A 19516-nucleotide genomic window follows, 5' to 3' on the forward strand; every position below is an offset into this window, starting at 1 on the left:
AATTGGTGGTTTATAAATTTAGGATCTGTGGGCTAGTTAAAAAGTTTCATGCTTTCGTTGAAGTTAACAAATTCTTGAACTTTGGTTACCAAAGCAACATAGTTTTGAAGATTATGTCACAGTGATCGTATGCACAACTAAGGGCCATTTGACAAAATTGAAAATTTAAATTTAAATTTCGAATTATAAAAATTAAGTGCGAATAGCTTTATGCTCAAATGACCAAATAAGTTTTCTAAAAACTTTTTTAAGTCTCATCCATGCTAGCACACCAGATTGAGAAATCCAATTCTGTGTAATTTGAATAGAGTTAAAGTGCAATTGGACAAATGCAGCAACACATCTTGTCTTAGGATACCAAAGGATAGGGAGGCGACAAGAACTTCAGAATAGGCCGCTAAGCAAATTTTGTTCCACTCATTTCAAGTGAAATCTTTCAATTTCCATTTTATGCAGTTAAACTTTTTCGAACAGTTGTATTTTGGCAAATTGTTGTTAATTAAGCATTTTATCCCGTTTCTTGATATTTAACTAATAAGTTACTTGCTTTTCCGTTTTTCAATTTCCGTGGTTGGATGAGGGGATAATTTAATTTATAGAGGAGTTCACTCACTGCATTAAACTGGTATATTCTTTATTTGCTATGATCCCTAGCCTATGGTAAACCAAAACGAAAGAAATTCGACTGAGCCTTTGAGTCAAGTTTGGGCTGCATCACCTTGCCAATTATTGAATTTGGTTTCTTATGTTGGTTAGATAACAAAGACATCTAGAAAAGACTGTAAAAATCGCAAAAAAAAGGTGTTGCTTGGAAGGTTGAAGAGATTGTGACATCAGAATTCAAATTGCCATAAACAACTTAAGCAGCCCATAAACAACTTAAGAAGCAAGAATATTGTTCTTCTACACGTTGATGCCGGGAATTCTTAAAGAGATTATCTTCAAAGTTAATATATTTGTTTACATACTGGAATCATCTATTAAGCCTTGCAGCTCTTTCATTTTGTATGACAAGCAAATGGATGTTTTAAAGTTTAATACCTGGTAGGAAAAATAACGGAAATACACATTCATTGTAAACAAAGAACAAAGGGTTTGATGTCCCAGCATATTTACTACTTGAAATCTTTCAAAGCTAAATTTCTGACAATTGTTGCAACTAGAGCAATCTAATAGAACTTTGTCAACACGGGCACCCTATTCCCACAACTTATACTGGATTGTCTATATCTATATGTATTGCAGGGAAGGTTTTAGTGGAAGCCTCTTGGATGGCTTTCAAATCTCCCATACCTTTTTTTTGGATTATTTATTTGTTTTAAATTCAATTAAAAAGTTTGAAATAGTGATTTACAACTAATCCTATGACAATTCAGATTTAAATTTCTTTCCCACTTCAAATGAGTGCTTAATAAATCATTTATAGTTTGTTTTCAGACTTTAACCTCTTCTTCCTTCTATAAGTAAAGAAAATAAATTTGAATAATTTGATCAGTCTCATTACAACTTTATCACTTTAGTCCTTTTTATTCCTTGATTAATAAAAGTTGATTTGTCAAATCTGAGGAATAATGTGATTAGTCACTTTTTTTAATTATTTATATAGTAACATTTTTAGCACTTTCCTTCCAGGTATATACATAGATTTGTCAAACATTTAGATAACATATCCAATTACAACCATTCTTTAACCATTTTACCTATTGCAACTAAATTAATTTGTTTTTAGCCTTAAACTTATCCTATTAAACAATTATTCCAACCAATGAAATAAACATTCTGACATACAACATCATCTAGATAATTTTTGAGATGCACAAAACTACATCTGGATAATTTTGCATATAGCGCATACAGCAGAAAGTGAACATAAAACAAAATTTTTATATGAATTTTAAATTAATAAAAGCAGCATTTAGATGGTTGTTTTTTGGAGTGTTTATCAAAAATTTTAAAACGAATATTTGTTTAAGCAATTACCTTGGATGATCGTCACAAAAAATAGTAGTATTTCACCAAAGTTATTCCAAATTACTTTTCCTTGATGACTCTAATTTTAACTCTTTATTTGAAAAAAAAAACTTGGAAAGTGAGGTAATGAATTCTAAATAATAAAAGGAATAGAAAGATTGGAGTATAGGGCTAGGAAAGGTAAAAGTAAGGTAATGAATCCTAAATAGTAAAAGGAGTATAAAGATAGGAGTATAGGGTTAGGAAGGATAAAGTCAAGGGCGCTGTAGTTGTGGGTTGGGGTGAAACTATCAAAATGGGTGATTTATGTGGGTTAAATGAATATAATTTTACATGGTTTTGGTTATCTTACCCATTTACAATCCACTACAAAATTTTTTATTTTTCTCCCATATTCTTTGAGTAACAAAATAAGATATCATTGTAATCAACAAAAATAAGAACACATTGCATTAATAAATAAATTTTTACCTAAATAATAAAAAAATTAAATAGAAGAACCAATAGTGGTGGTCATAAGGAGTTTCAATTTTGTCACTCTACAAAATCTCAAAATAATTTAGGTGTGAATGCAAGAAATCAATTAACACTTAATGAGTTAATTAAAACTTTGATGAAAAGAAGGGAGGAAGTAGGATAAAATTTAACAAAAATTAAAGAATAGGAAAAGAAAGTTAAATATGCCTTTGCAAAAAGTAGAGTATAATTAATGAATTTGCAGTGATTTAAATTTACTTACTAATGAATTTGAATTTACGTCTAATTTAATTAGGTCTAAATAGGTAGTTCTAATTTATCCATTTAATAGCCACTAGTTAATAAGTTTAATTGGGTTACCCATTTGAAGTTAATAAAATTGCATACTCATACTCATTTGTTGAAGAACAAGTTCAAAAATTGGTCATTATTTACAACTATATATGGGTGAAAAGAGTAATAGGATAGGAGGTAAATAGGTTGTGAAATTGGATAAGAAATTGAACAATTTGATAGAAGCAGGGCAGGGTAAAAGAAAGGCAGAGTTTGTGGGAGAGAAAAGAATTGGAGGGATATGGGAAGATTGTGTTAGAAAGGTGAAGAAGAGGGTAATGAAAAATAGGGGAATATTAACGGGAAATGACACAAAAAAAGAGAATATGAATGGGAGGGATAACAATTTGCGCTTGTTATGCGTTTAGTATTTCTTTACATATTTTTGTGACCTTTATTCATACAGAAATGTACACTCCCTTTTTTGTTATTTGCACTCCCACTATCATTTTTATTATATAGTTTTCATTTATTAGACTATATAATATAATAAATGGTGAGAGTGCAAATAACAAAATATGAAGTGCAAATAACATTTTTCTATTCATATTTTTTAATATTCATCAAGGTTTCAGATAAGGTTTATAAATACAATATAATTAGACACTAAAATAGCACTTTTTTATTTTTTTAATCTTTTTTCATGTAACTAATATAGATAATTCAATTACTACTATTATTATATTAAACGCAAGTCCGTGCGTAGCATGGGTTGCAATAGTAGTGTCCTAGTATTCATTGGGGGCCAAAAAACTTTCTTGATACTTCCCTGGAAGTTTCCTCACGTCGGTTCTTAGTTGCTGTTAAATAATTAATGATAACGACGTACACCTAAAACATATTACAACATAGAATTTCTCCACTTGAAATTATAAATGTGATTCCCCAACCCTATGTGGTCCTTAGTGTTGATTGTGTTATCATTCATCCCATCTAAACTCTAATATCCAATCTAAACTCTTCCGTAAATTCTACATGCCAGTCAACTTCATAGGCCACTCTTGCAACTTCGCTGGAAGTTTCCCGTGACTTACAATGTCAAAGGTCTAATCTCCAGTTTGATTCATTTACTGATCGTTGATGTAAGGATAAAATCATTTATTCATAAATAAATTAATTATAATTATCAACAAACTCTAGCAACCTGACTCTCCTTATTGCCTTGATAATCACAACAAACTAGGTGATTATTTCCTTTGCCAAATTATGTGATTATTTCCTTTGCCAATTAAGTTATCCTAAACAAACTCTTAGAATTTACCCTATTAACCGCATTAATTAGTAGAAAGCCTACTAATTCTAACTAACAAATACACAAGTTCGTTCGATTTATTTAGATTAGATTATATACTCCCGTGACAATATTTTGAAAGTTTCTACTACAATCAAATTATATCACTCACCATAAATCCTAAACCTACCAAACAATCACGAATTTGGTATTTTAGATGGCAGTAGATCATTTTCTCAAACCAAATAAGAGGACTTTATTTAATTTAAACAAAACATTCATCTCAATAACGAATAAATAAATACTTATAAATAAATAAAACAAACAAAATTAAGTTAGATCTCACAATTTTTTACGAACCAAACCTTTGATTATCCTCCAACTAGAAAGAAAGTTCAGCCACTCCTCATGGCGGATTCGTAGCCAAAATTATTTTTAGAGTTCGTTGTTGAAGAGAAAAAGAAGTAAAGGAACAAGGGAAAGTTTATTTTGTCTAATGAAAGAAACACAAAGGCCGAAGTACCGTTGCTTTTTAATGTCCAAACCCAGAAACCTATATCCAACTCCTAATATAATCGTTCATTTTTAATGTCCAACTCAAAAACCTATGACCTACTCCCAATATAATAGTACTCGCGACTTCCTATCACTAAAAGGATTAGGATTCTTTTTAGAATATAATACTAACAAATATTAGTACTAATAAAAATGAAACTGAATATTAGTACTAAACTTAAATAATCAGTGTCCAAGTCCATAATGGAAATAAAGATTCCATTCCAAATGATCGACAAAATTTTCAAGCTCGGCCCACTTTACATCCAAATGACCGGCGAAACTTCAAGCTGGCCCACAATATTTGGTCATAACACTAAAAACCAAATATGAGTAAAATCCAGCTCTTAGCACAATATTTGGTCATAATCTAAGGGAAATATTCACAAATAAAACATACAATTAGTTCTCTAACATCTAATCTTGTATCAACTGATATAGGCTGCGAAATCTTAACAATTTCAGTACCCTTCATTTTGTAATGTGGGTCTCACCTCTACTTTTGCCAAGTTTCTTCCCAAGACTTTCTCACCAGTTTTCCATGATTTTCATCGTCAACGTCAACATCTTAAAGAGAATTGCCTTCTCCCCCTATAAGTCTATCATTCCCTTTTATCCATCACCAGTTTTTCTCATGCTTGTGAGATACTCAGCACTTTCAATTGAACAGTATACCAAAACTTTAAGGAATAGTTTATATTGTCAATAGATCTTTCCTGTTACGGTTTTATATATTACTTGACACACATAAACTATCAACGAGGCACGTGCTTTGCAGGTCAAGAGGGCACAGTTACTCTCGTTAATTCTTTATATTTTGAAATCTAACATTCTTTGGTCGGATTGTATTAGATGGCAGGTGCAATTTGGAAGGCCGTGGATATGATGCTGCAAATCATTGTGAACATCATTGCGAAGGTTATATCCGAAGTGGCAAGACTGCTTGGCAAGTTTAAAGAGAAGGTAGAGGACATAGCAGTTGAAAGGGCTGCAGATGTATCGGTGGATACGGGGACAAGTTACTTGGGTTGGAGATCAGACATGCAATTGCTGGCTAGGAATTTGAAGGCGTTGAGCAGCAGAGCATCTGACTTAGAGGAGACAGTGGAAAGAGCTGAGCTATCAGGACGACAGAAGAGGAAATCAGAGGTGAAGAATTGGTCGGAGGATGTTGGAAAATTAGAGAATGATTTCATTGCATTGCAGAGGAGGGTACAACAGGAGAAGTTTTGGAAACTTTTCTTGGTTGGAGGCCATGTGAGAAAGATGCAAGATCAGGTGGTCCAATTTACTGAGAAAAGCCGGCATTTTGACGGGCTTTTGCTGGAAAATCAGCAGAATTTGGAGAACCACAGTTGATGATAAAATTGATTAGACAGCAGCATTATTTGGATGGGACTGATCTCCTTCGGGATCTTTTTTTCCCCCTTTTTTTATTACTTTGTATTCTGTAAGACTCTAAGTGGTTGAGCCAGAGGGAAGAGAATTAAAAATAAAATTGAGGTGAAATCTAAGGCCTGAGATTGCAAGAAATAGTGAACTTCATTTATGCAAATGTTTTTAGTCTTTTGATTGATAGTATAAATGTTAATTGCTTTCCCTTTTCTTTTCTCATGGTCTAATACATAGTCTGGTACTAATAACAAATAAATATATAGTAAAACATAAGTACTTCACTAAGATTTTGTGGATACTAGATAAATATGCACCTCTATCTGTGTAGTAGTTTGAAAGGCTGCACACGGTCCTCTTGAGGAGTAAATTCCCAAGAGTATGATCTTTTAAAAGAAATTTACAAAGAGTGGTAGTTTTCATACAAAAGATGAAAAACGTATTCACTAAATATAATATTTCTTAAAAATTGCATTCACTAAATATAATATGTTTCTTAAAAAATATATATATATTTATTTTTCTAGGCATTTATTGCTCAAAAGTTGTATTCACTGAATAGCTTTTTCAAAAAAAACGCTTTAACTTATGTACTAATAACCATACTAGAGTAATTGAATTTGATTGAAAAATTCAAGACATGTAAAGAATGTTATTTGCTCAAGTAAGAATTTTGTGCAGATCAAGTTGAGACTAGACGAAAAGGGGAAATGTATACAAGTAATTTTGCAGCAGCTTGACATTTACTCTGTTAATTTTTTTTAAGTGGGAGTTCTTAAATTTAGAATCTCTAACTTACAATCTTCCCCATCTTACCACTTAATATAATCCTTCCTCCAGCTTGACATCTACTTAAAACCACTAATGTCGTATCCCCTGATATCTGGATGACACTGTTAGTGACATTAATTAAGTGATAGTTTCTGGTTCAGATTCTTAAACTATCCCTTTTCCTCTTCTTTCTTGGAAGGCTTATAGTTTCTTTGTTTTTTTTTTTTTATGGAATCAGAAAAAACAAAGATTAAAAAATTTTACTCAAATTTCACTTATTAATGATTCCGCTTCTAAAATTTGAAAAGCCTTCCCTGCAACTTCCTGGATTTTCCTCTCCTCATGTTTGTCAAGGGGCAAGTCTTTTCCCTTTCGGTGGTGGTCCTCTGCTTTTAATGGAGTTGCTTTAATTGTCCAATCAATGTAGAAATTGAAAAGCAGTTCTGACTTAAGCTTTGATAATTTCATCCAAACTTTGAGAAAGTCTTTTAGATGCAATTTTCCTGGATGTTTCCTTTCGTCAATGTGAACACCAAGCCCTTGTAATTGTAATGCTGGTCCCATGCTAATAATGGAGTAGCTTTTATTATCCATTAAAACTTTCCCAAAAGAAAGATGTATGTTTACAAACTTTCGACTGATTCCTTCATAATGAGTCTGATTTCCAAAACCTTCCCCGTGATCTCCCAATTTTTACTCTCTCTCACCAGTGTTGATCATGTTCTCATTCATTCGTGTCTCTACATGAACAGGTATTGAAAACTAGCCCACAAAGTAGAAGCCAGAAAAGCAATTATTGGCGGGTTTGGCAGCTTATCATCTTTCTCAACTTCTTCCACTTCAAGCATACAAATAAGGGCTGAGATTTTTGTTTTCAACATTTCAAGGTAACCAAAAATTGGTTAGTCTTTTTTTCTTTATTTTTTTTCTGGCTTTTTGTTCATTTTGTCTCGTCTTATTGCTTTTATTTTTGTTGCATACTTGCTTAATATTGAAAAATCATTTTGTGTATATTGTTGCATGAACGGTTCGGAATTAAGGATATCTGAAATTGCATAAAAAGAAGTATGTGGTCAGTTGCATATCATTGACTTAAAAGAAAGTCTCGTTTACTTGTCTTTTTGCAATTTTTACTTGCCATCACATAAATTATTAATATCACTTGAGCTGTTGGCTTATGGAATCAAAGATTGGCTTTTGTTATTGCACTGCAGAACTGAAAATTTCAAAAGAATTCATACGTGTATATTGTTTGAAATGATAATCAGGAGTTGTTAATGCCAAGAGGTGGCTCAACCTTTTTTTTTTTTTTTTAAATAATAGCTTTTCATTTATTAGCATTTAAGTTGGACTAAATGAGAGAACTCGCATATACTTACATCATTATATTAACTATACACTCCATTACAAAATGAAGAAACTTGTACCAGTGAAATACAAAAAAAAAAAAAAAAAAAAAAAAAAAAATAGCTAAAAATAGAAAGAATCAGGTACACCATTTTAAGCTGCAAAGCATCCGTTCCATCACAAGGGTCCAATTCTCCTTGATTAAGGGTACCTTGGTCCAAGAGGTACTGATCATCTGTACAGCATCAACCACAAGGTGAACTATAGCTGCTGAAGTTAGCTTGTAATATTTTGAAATAGGATGAATTACTTATTATCCCCTGTGATTTTACCTAATGTCAAATGACCCCCCTAAAGTTTTAAAATAGTCACATAACCCCATGTGATTTTATGTAAAGCGAAAAATGGATGAAATGCACCATTTATACCAAACATGCTTTAAAAGCACCTATGATAAAATATTAATATTCACATAACCCCCTTATGATTTGTATAAATAATCACTTTACCCCTGTGTGATTTTTGTATTTATCAACGTAATCTCCATATGTTTTTTATATAAGGTGATTAAGCTATTGATTGATTTACCATTTAAGTAAAAGTACTATTAATATTTCAATTAATGACATCACATAAGCTATTTTCTGTTAAGTTTCCACTTTATACAAAATCATGAGGGGGTGAAGTGTACATTTTAAAATGTTAGGAGGTCACGTGATAATAGACGAAACAACAGATAGTTATATGTAATTTATCCTTTGAAATATCTCCCCGTTCCTAGCCTGTCATATGTAGTAAACTGATTTGGGGCGGTTATTGTACATTTTACGTGAAATAAAAATGAAGCCTCTTTTACTAGTACCAACTTTTTTTGGTGATAATTGTTTGTTTCTTTAGCTAGGTTTTGGTGGCCAAAATTTTTGAAAGCCATTGGCCTAAAAGTTCTTTTTTTTTTTTTTTGGCAAGTAGTAAATCAATCAGGTAGGAAAATCAAGTGCTTGGCAAGTAGTAAAGGACACTCTGCTTTTACAACAGATACGTGTTATTCGGATAATAAGTGTACAGTACAAAGCTAATAATATGTCTTGTGAATTGTTGCACTCAAAGCCCAGTCTGGGTTCGGTCCGGTGGTTGTAGCCCAGTTGGGTGAGAGCCACCAACCAAGGATCGAATTCCAGTCGTTACCATTGACCGATGATGTCGGGCAGCCTCTCGCGGTCACGCAGTGGGATTAGTTGGGGCGTACGGTAACCAGTCCTCGGCCCCAGATACCCACTGTGATGAAAAAAAAAAAAAAAAGAATTGTTTTGCACTCAAAAACGATAACCATAAAAAATGTTATAGTACCCAAATTATTGGCAGTCCAATCCCATGAAAATTATTGGCATGTTATAGATGAATGGACATCCTATAGCTGACAAGAAATAAATTGATTATTGTTTCCAGTTTCATTGTGAATTTGGAATCAAATAAGCCTTCATTTCGATTATGCACTAAAAAATATAAAGTGCCAAGAGGGCAGATCAAGGAATAAGGACTCTCCTTTTTTCACCTAAAAAAAAAAAGAGTAGGGACTAGTATTCAAAATTGATACAGCAACCAATCCTTTAAATTGAAAAAGGGATCAAAAAGTATTTTTGTCAGATATCTTCCAAAGACTTTCTCGCTGCTCACTGGTAACTTTCCACCACCTCTCCTCTTCCAATTAACAATGATCACTGTTCATTTACAACGACAAGTGAAGCTATGCTTGTTAATCAGGAGAATATATGAAATTGTGGTAAAATAATGTAATTTTTCTTTTTAAATTATCTTTTGCTTTCTTTTTTATTTATTGGGTAAAAGGATATCTTTCTACGTTAGATTACCTTTTTTTTGACGTACGGCATGTTATAAAAAAGACAATGGTAGTTGATTTAGATTGTATCTAAAATTAAATATGGAGAAATGAATTCACAAAGATCAAAGTAATTTTTAAACTTTATTTGATGTTGAATTATTGGTTAAAAATTCAAAAAAAAAAATAGTAAATTTATTATCAGCATTGTATACATATAAATAAAGTCAAATAAAAAAATAAAAATAGAAGTGGACCCCCACGCAAGCACATAAAGGGGTAGCTGGGCAGAGGCGGACGGAGCCTTTGGAAGACGGCCGAGGGACAAGAGGGAAGCCTCCCCGCTTCAAGCCCACTAGTTGCCTTCCCGAAATAATTTCACTTCCAAAATTTGAAATGCCCCCCCTGCAACTTCCTGGATTTTTCCTCTCGACAATTCGTCAACGTCAATGGCCAAGTCTTTTTCCTTTCGGCGGTGGTAGCTTTTAATTTTTAATTGTCCAAGAAAAGATGAAAAGTGAAAAGCAAATCATCTGCAACATCTATGCACTACCACAGCTCCTTCTAAGTGCCCACTCGAACGACTAAACTGGCAGTTCATCCTAGGGATGGCAATGCCCGCCCCGCAGGGGGCTAATGGGGTGGGGCCGGGGGCGGGGAGTGTACCCCCGCCCCATCCCCGCCCTGCTATCCGCTTTAAAAAAATAAATATATAAAATATATATGTATATAATTATATATAATATATAATTTAATTAGTTATAAACTTATGATAATGATATTATTAATTATATGTATTATATGATGTCTATTAGTATATATAATATAATTGATATTATTAATTATACTAATAATTATATATGTGTACTAATACAAATTATTAATTAATTATACTAAATTTACTAATACATTTATACTAAATCCCTAATTACACTTAATACAATAACATTTTTTTTTAAAAAAAAGCACAAGCACAATAATGAATTAGTGATTGTATTTGTGCCAAAAGTGAAAACTTGACTACTTTGGTTATATTTATTTCATCATGTTGGATTGTATTCAAATAATTTTTGTTTGATTGTTTTTATAAGTTTCAATTGTAAAATTACAATGAATAATAATTTGAGGATGTGTTGATATTTTAGTACTTGATTATTTGCTAAAATTTAACCATAATAAAATTATATAACAAATTTTTATTAGCCCCGCAGGGGAAGCGGGGACGGGGCGGGGGGAGTTTGTAGGCAGCTCCCCCATCCCCCGCCCCGTTGCCATCCCTAGTTCATCCTGCAAAGAATATTTGCTTCCCCCTTAGACTAATTGATCTTATGTTGTTAGAAGGCTCATTCCAACTGAATTTTGAAAAATTTGTTCACTAACAAAACCCAAGAAAAGCCCTTTCAAAGTTTTATATGAAAATGAATAAACAATGGTGACAGCATTGCTTTTTCACGCCTCATGCTTATGTTTTAAAGTTATTAAGTTTTATATGATGAATGGGTAATTTCTTTTCGAACAAAATATAGTATATTATTAAAAGTTACAACCACTAATTACTTAACATGCGTGCTGAATCAACATGCATGCGAGTCAAGTAGTCGTGTAATTTTTCTTATAATTAGAGGACAATATCTTAAAATTTCTCTTAGCTTGAAAATAGCTTTTAAGAAATCATATTGCATAAGCAAAAGGACATAGACAAATACATACTATGGAAACCGATAATATTTAAATTAAATTAATCAAAATATCATTCTATCCTAGTATTTAGTATATAGACAAACCAAATATTGGAAATGTAATAGATATTCTATCCTAGCATTTAGCATTTAGTAATAATGGAGGTATTTAACCATTGCAATTCCAGTATACTTTCTGACATTCCCGGAATTTCCTTGACGAGGGCCCGCTATCATGAACCCTTAAAGTCATTGGTGGTTTTGATGTTAGTTCAACTTTTGTTCTTTTACCATATTAAAAAAAAGAAAAAATTTTTTTAGTCTTTTACGATCCTTTTCTCAGCACTTAACAGTCACAATACATGCTTTTGGTAGAGTCTCGAGAATTTAGCTTCTTCAAGTTTTCTTGTCAATTTCAGGTATCATGAGATCATATCCATACGAATTTATAAGCTTTGGAGTCTTCTCTTATTTCATCTTGATTTAATTATAATTCATTCACCAAAACTCAATGATCATACTCTTAGCAGTAGTGAAAGCTAGATCCAAATATAATGTAAACTTTTGTCTTTTAACAGAGTCTTGCTGTTCTCAAGTTCTTCGAGATAACTTGGCCTGATTTCAAGGTACAATCATATCATACTTGATCTTGATTTTGTAAATTTTTTTCGATTGTTTCTAAAATCATCATGTTATATTTAGATTTCCAAGGCCCAAAAATCTTGATCACTATTTTTTTTTCCCTTTTCTTTCAACACATGAAGTGCTCTCTCCAAGCTGTTTACACCATTGACATTTTTTGGCAAGAATTTCGGATATTATTGTAGTTGCAAAATTTTTTATTATCAATTCTTTAGAGAAGATAAATGTTTGGACTAGCTTGATAAGTTCCAGAGCTTACCATGATGTTATATTTTATTATCAATGATCATGAATATCCCCTTCTCCCTGATTAATTGAGATGTACAGATCCCAAAAAGGAAAGAGAAAATTTTTTAGTTTAAAACGTCTTCGAGGGCAAAATGAAAGAGAGTAATATTAATAGGAAAAATAGAGGAATCAATTAGCAAAATTCGTTTGACACATTAAGGAGGTAATGGGCGAAAGCTTGAGACTCGAAAGTTCTTTTCTAGTAATATCTAATGTACCTCTACGTTTGTAAATTCGTCGAGTAACGTGAAAAAGGCTAGCAATAGGATTTATGATTTCTTAGATCTAAATAGAGAATTGTAATTGGGTTGATTCTTAGGCAGAATGAGTTGACCCGAATTTGAATAATACTGCCAAAGTTGGATCCTGGTACATGCCGAATTTATAAGAGTAAATTGATATTTCTCCAGCTATTGTAGTAAATATTTTATTTTTGCCAATGGGAAGAATCATAGATGAGTTTACAGTTGCATAAATATTGTGTTTTGAACTTCTTTATTAAGCAATGTGCAGACTAAGTTTGGTATATTCTAAATTCTATGAGGTCAATTGGACCATTTGTGGAATAAGACGTAATGAGTCCTTAATTCATGTATGCTTTATGAAGATTTCATTCAGCCAAGAAACTTATCATATCATAGAACTTGTATTTGATAAATAGTTGAATATGATAACAAGTCTTTTTCATCTTAATATTGATGATGCGCATATTCAAAAATAAATGCAAAAAAAAAAAATCCGAAGAGTACAGTATTAATTCCTTTGCATCATTTAAACGTTGATTAAAAGTTGAGGATACCATCATGTAGAATCCAACATTAAACAGCTAATTGTTTAGTGTACTAACCGGGTTCAGATTTGTCAAACTATTAAGTTTGGAAATGCCCTGCTTCAAAATTTTCCAAAGGAACATCAAGATTCTTCTGCTGCCTTTATTGAATTAAACTTCTTAGAGATTCTCTTGCACTTGATAGGTAAGGGAGTTCACTAGAAATTAACAATGGAGGCGCTTGGGAATTTGGCATTAGACAGAGGAAGGAGGTACGTGAATTTGGATGATAATCTTTGGTCGCTCGAAACCAAGTTGCGAAGATTAGTCGGCAGAAAAACTGACCTCGAGTCGCAAGTGACAGATGCAGAAAGATCAGGTACTAAGAAAAGGAAAAGGGAGGTTGAGATTTGGTTTGAGGAGGTAGCAACAGTAGAAAATGAATTTCGTGCATTGAAAAAGAGCATACAAGAGGGTGGATTTCTAGAAAATGCAATTAGCAGTGGGGATAGAGTGGCGAAAATGGATGCAATTGTAGAGCAATTGATGGAGCAAAGTAATCATTTTGATGGGCTTTTGCTTGAGGCTTTTGAGAACAGAGGTGAGCCACGAGTGACAACAAAATTATTTGGAGAAATGTTTGACAGAGGTTTGAAAGCAATCTGGGCGTGGTTGGTCATTGATAGCATCTCAAACATTGGGATTTACGGAATGGGAGGTGTGGGTAAGACTACATTGGCGAAACACATCCATAATCATCTCCTTAATAGAACTCAATTCAAGGTTTATTGGATTACTGTCTCTCAAGAATTTAGCATCAAAAAGCTGCAAGATAACATTGCTAAACGCCTAAGGCTTGATCTGTCATACGAGGATGATGAGGATAGCAGGGCAGCCATTTTGTCCAGGGCATTGGTGAAGCAGTCTGTCCTCATACTCGATGATGTTTGGCAAGAATTTTCTTTTGAAAAGATTGGAATTCCCCTTGGTGCAAACAAATGCAGAGTGATCTTGACTACTCGGTCACTGGTATTATGCAACAGGATTAGCTGTCAAAGGGTATTTGAAGCTAAAACTTTGGCTACAAATGAAGCTTGGGATTTGTTCAAACATACACTTGACCCTAAGACAGTGCTTCATGAAGAGGTGGAAGAAATTGCCAAGTCCGTTGCGAAAAGGTGTTCTGGTTTGCCTCTTGGTATTGTCACAGTGGCTGGGAGCATGAGAGGTGTGAACGAGATGTGCGACTGGAGAAACGCATTGAAACAATTGAAAGCATGTTCAGTAGGGCATGATGAGATGGAACGAGATGTGTTTCCAATCCTAGAATGGAGTTTCAATCGGTTGAATGAATGTCAAAGGAATTGCTTCTTGTATTGCTCTCTTTATCCGGAAGATTATAAAATAAAAAGAGAGGAACTAATAGACCTGTTTATTTGGGCAGAGCTGATGTCAAAACGGGGCTCAAGGTCAAAAGCATTTGATGAAGGTCAAACAATATTAAACAAACTGATAAGACTTTGCTTGCTGGAAGAAACTAAAGATTTCAAAGGGGATGACTGTGTGAAGATGCATGATTTGGTCAGAGATATGGCATTAAGGATCACGCATGGAAACTCCAAACCAGAGAGCAGCAGAGATGATGTACCACGATTCTTGGTGAAAAGCTTAGGACAGGAAGATTCACAAGCAACAGCACTGGAACAAGAAGAGTGGACACAAGATCTCCGTGCAGTTTCCTTCTATGCACAATGTGTTTTTAGAATAATAGAAATTCCACCAGCCTGGTCACCAAATTGTCCTAAGCTCTCAACCTTGCTTCTTTCTGATGTTTTCATAAAAGAAATCCCAGATTCATTCTTTCAGCACATGTGTGGACTTAAAGTTTTGAATCTATCTCGGTGCGGAGGTATAACAGAGTTGCCTAATTCTGTTTCAAACTTGGTGGATCTCACTGCTTTGATTTTGGGGAGTTGTGGGGGGGTCCGATCTATGCCACCATTGGGAAAGCTCAAGCAAATGAGGGATTTGGACCTATCCTCCACTCAGATTCGGAATTTGCCTCAAGATTTGGAGTCATTGGTTAATCTCGAAAGGCTCAACTTGAAGGATTGTATACACCTCCGATCCGTGCCACCACTGGGAAAACTCAAGCAATTGAGGGATTTGGACCTATCCAAAACTAAGATTGAGGATTTGCCTCAAGGTTGGGAGTCACTGGTCAACCTCGAAAGGCTTAACTTGAACCAGTGTTGGGCTATAAGTCAAAAGATAATAATACCACAAGGGACATTTTTCCAATTTCACCGTCTTCAACTGTTATTATTGCCATCCTATGGTAGGGTACAAGTTAACGATCCAGAAGTGTTGAACCAATTAGAAGGTTTTATAGGATGTTTGTCTTTTATGGATTTCTATAAAATTATTCGGTGGCCAAAATACTATAATAATGTTTATATCAATGACATCTTAAATGAGGATCCGAGTTTTGTTAATGAAGTGCGGGGGTTCCCGAAGAAACAACTGCATTTCCATCAGTGTAAGCTTGGTAGAGGATCGAACTATCTGCCAGATGATATGGAAAGTCTGATAATCGAGGATTGTGAGGGCATGGGCATTAGGTGCTTGTCAGATGTTTTTAAGAATTTTATAAATTTAAGCCACTTATCTAGATTGGATATTAAGGATTTGGTTGGAGTAGAGTTCCTCTGGCAATTGTCCTCTGCTTCTCCATGTGATCAGTTGAAAGTCTCGTCTTTTAGTCCACTCTGTGGTCCTAAAATTCTAACCCTCTACAGGTTGCCAAATCTGGTTGGTCTTTTTTACGGAGAATCAGAACCATATTTGCTTCCAGCTGGCACCTTTTCTTCCCTTAGAGAATTGTGGATTTCTGGATGTCACAACATGAAGCAGCTATTCACAGTGCAGTTGCTGCAGAACCTTCAAAATCTTGAAGAATTAGACGTTACCAATTGTGACTACCTTGAGGAGATAGCAGCAGATGACGATGGAGTAGGACAAGGAGGAGGAGAAGGCATCCAATTGACTTCAAGTGAAGCCACCGCCACTGTCGTCCTTCCGAAATTGGGGTGGTTGGGTCTGGAAAACCTACCACAACTAAAGAACATTTGCAAGGCAGCCATGATCTGCAAATCAATCTGGTCCATTAATATATTGGATTGTCGAAATTTAAAGAGGCTGCCTTGGTTTCTTTCCACCATCGACGGACCACCATCTCCACCCAGCACTCTAGAGATCATAGGAGAAAAAGAATGGTGGGAATCATTAGAGTGGGACAATTCTTACCCAAAAGATGCCCTTGACCCACTTTTTAGTGCATGGTGATGAAGTTCGAACTGGGTGTTGAAGGCTACCTATTTGATCAAAATCATGATTGGTTCTCATGTATGTGATTCCTCCCTTACCTCTAGTCTTGTCTTAACAAGTATCCGCTTTCTTTGACATTTTCCAAAATATGATCTACTTCTCCACTAGTGTAGATTTCCTATTGTGTAGGAATCAATATTAGCTATTTCGATGTTGCGGTGCAGACCTACCAACACCCTTTCTTCAATTAATTTACGTGGTTTACTATATATATATTCTTTTTCTTTTTCTTTTTTGGTTTTGACGTTTTTGATGGGAAAATGGATTTAAGTACATTATTTTCTCTCTCTTTCTTTCTTCTTATTTATTTTTGAGTTCAAATGTGATTATAAATTTCTTTTTTCATTTTATGCTGTGGAATATTCTCTGTCTTTCCCTTTTTCTGGAGAGGCTCAAGTTTTCCTTTGCCGACTACCTTTCCGATGGAGACGAATTGCTAACTGCACCCTTTTCTTGTAATCATTGATATAATCTAGTTCATTTCTGAGTTTAGTGTCTTTATTAATATACTCTGTGAATGAACTGATCTCTATGTTCTTTTCTTTTTTTCATTTCCTGCTGTTGAAAGTTGTCTTGTTTTCCCCTTCTCTGAAGAGGCTTTCTAGATAAAGTTATAGGGTATATATGTTTGCAAATGTTTAAATTCTAAATTTCATATTGAGAGCCACAATAAGTTGGAAGGAAGTAGAACTGCAAAAATAATCAGGTAGCCACAAAAATTGTACTTGCGTTAATATCATGTTGTTTGTCAATATTTCTCAGGTAGCCACAAAATTGCCGCTGTAAGAGGGGTGATGTTGCAAAAACAAGTGCTGATTGAAGCCGGCTACCAAATTTCCTTTATAGATGATTGTTTTTTCTGCACTTGATTGTAACTGGAACAGTGATACAGTTTTTTGTGACTATTTCTTGATTATCGATAAAACTGTTTGGGGTAATATGACAAAATTTTTGGTCATATTGTACTCCAAGAATGTTTTTCCACTCTATCAATTTAAACCATTCTATACATGTGCTTTTTCCAGATTTCCATTTCAAGCAATTATATATATCTAATTCCACTGATAATTCTTTAGCAAAAACAAGTGCTAATTGAAGCCTTGTCCACCGGCATCAAATTTCCTTTATAGATGATTTTTTTTTTTACTTGGTTGTAACTGGAGCAGTGATACAGTTTTTTGTGACTATTCCTTGATTACCAACAAAACTGTTTTGGGGTATTATGCCAAAATTTGTGACTACTTCGCTTGATTTTTATTCTAACCAAAATCAATGACCAAGTATTCTCCCCTATATATAGATATATTTTTTTTTTACTAGTCCCTGCTAAGTGCAATAGATGTTAGTGAAATTGGGACAGACAAGGTTGTCTTTTTATGCAAAGTTTAACATTTATTATATTTGTCATATATTTGTTAATACTTGGAAAAAAGGTTGTGTATATAAATAACGTATTACACATATATTAAAATACAACAATAATGGGCCTGTTTGGAACCTGAGTTTTTTGGGAGTTTGTCTAAAACTTTACTGTAGTGCACTGTAGAAGTTTTTGAAAAAATTTTGTAGAAGTTTTTGTAAGGTGAAAAATTTTGTAGAAGTTTTTGTAAGGGAAAAACTTTTTTTTTTCTTTTTCTCTTTTCTTTTTCTTTTTCTTTTTTTCTTTTTCTTTTCTTTCCTCTCTTTTTCTTCTTTCTTCTTCTTCTTCCCCGTTACCTCCGCACCCCCAGCAGCAACTCCACCTCCCGGCTGCCCCGCCTTCCCCCTCCCCCCCCACCCCCCTCTGCCCCGCCTTCCCCCTCTCCCCCGCCGCCCCCATTTGCGCCGCCCCCCTGCCCCTTCCCCTCCACCACCCTCTGCCCCTTCCCCCTCCTCCCGCCTTCCCTCTCTCCCCCGCCGTCCCCCTCTGTGGCGCCTCCTCTGCCCCTTCCCCCCTCTGCCCTCCTCGCCGCCCCCTCTGCGTCGGACGTAGAGAGAAAAAAAAAAAGACAAGAGAGGATGATGGCAGGGGAGGAAGAGGAGGAGAGGGAAAAAAAGGGGAAAAAAAAATTCTTGTCCGGCACCGGCACCGGCACCGAAAATTGGTGACGGAGCCGGCAATGGAGATGGTAGTGGGGGAGGAAGAAGAAAAAAAGGGGGAGGGAATTTTTTTTTGTTGTGTTTTGGATATTTTAAGTGTGTAAGTTAAAAACTTTTGATAAGTTTTTTGGGGTTCCTGTAGCAAAAGTTGTTAAAAAACTAGTTTTATACAAATTTGGTAAAAAACCAAGCTTCCAAATGTATTACCACAGCAGCTTCTGAAGTAAGACAAGCATGAATACAGATAACTGCTTAGGCCCTACCAAGAACATCATCTGAAACATTTATGTCCTACCACAGCAGCTTCTATGTATTTACTTGAAGAACTGAACCAGTAGGTCCTCTTGCAAAGGACACTGCTTCTTCTTTGACTAATTAATTTTACTTAGACTGCAAATTTGCACCATTTCAAGGTACAATAATGATATCATACTCGACCTTAGTTATGTGGTATGACTTCTGCTGTGAAATATCAGAAAATAATCGAGATGGGAACAAATTGAAGCAGGCATCAACAAGCTGATGCAGTGAATGAAAAGGCAGAAAATGAGGTTGTGATTGTGCTATAAGTAATTTGCAGTCAAAGAGTAACCCTGATTGATTATTTTCGAGTTTATAGTTGATTGCAAGCTTTTTGCACCTAATTCGGACTCCGCATTTAGTTTGAGCCTAATCCAGGTTTTGTTTGTTCAGTTCTCAAGTAGTTTTAGATCCCCTCCTGATTCAAGGGACACGTCTGGCCTGCATTTTAGGAATCA

General features: G+C 34.5%; 1 protein-coding gene across 3 annotated transcripts; it reads left to right on the forward strand.

Moving 5' to 3' along the window:
* Positions 1-7381: 7381 nt before the first annotated feature.
* LOC113772149 (probable disease resistance protein At4g27220) lies at positions 7382-17703 on the forward strand. Of its 3 annotated transcripts, XR_003468488.1 has the most exons (4): positions 7382-7617; positions 12172-12219; positions 13498-16697; positions 17442-17703. XR_003468488.1 is itself a non-coding variant. In XM_027316716.1 (3 exons), the coding sequence occupies exon 3, from the start codon at positions 13524-13526 to the stop codon at positions 16635-16637; it is 3114 nt and encodes a 1037-aa protein (XP_027172517.1). In that variant the 5' UTR covers positions 7382-7617; positions 12172-12219; positions 13498-13523; the 3' UTR covers positions 16638-17230. The 3 variants fall into 3 exon arrangements, 1 of the variants encoding a protein (XP_027172517.1); XR_003468489.1 differs by lacking the exon at positions 12172-12219; XM_027316716.1 differs by lacking the exon at positions 17442-17703 and having other exon boundaries at positions 13498-17230.
* Positions 17704-19516: the final 1813 nt, after the last annotated feature.

Source organism: Coffea eugenioides, chromosome 5, assembly GCF_003713205.1.
Source record: "Coffea eugenioides isolate CCC68of chromosome 5, Ceug_1.0, whole genome shotgun sequence".
NCBI classification, from domain to species: Eukaryota; Viridiplantae; Streptophyta; class Magnoliopsida; order Gentianales; family Rubiaceae; genus Coffea; species Coffea eugenioides.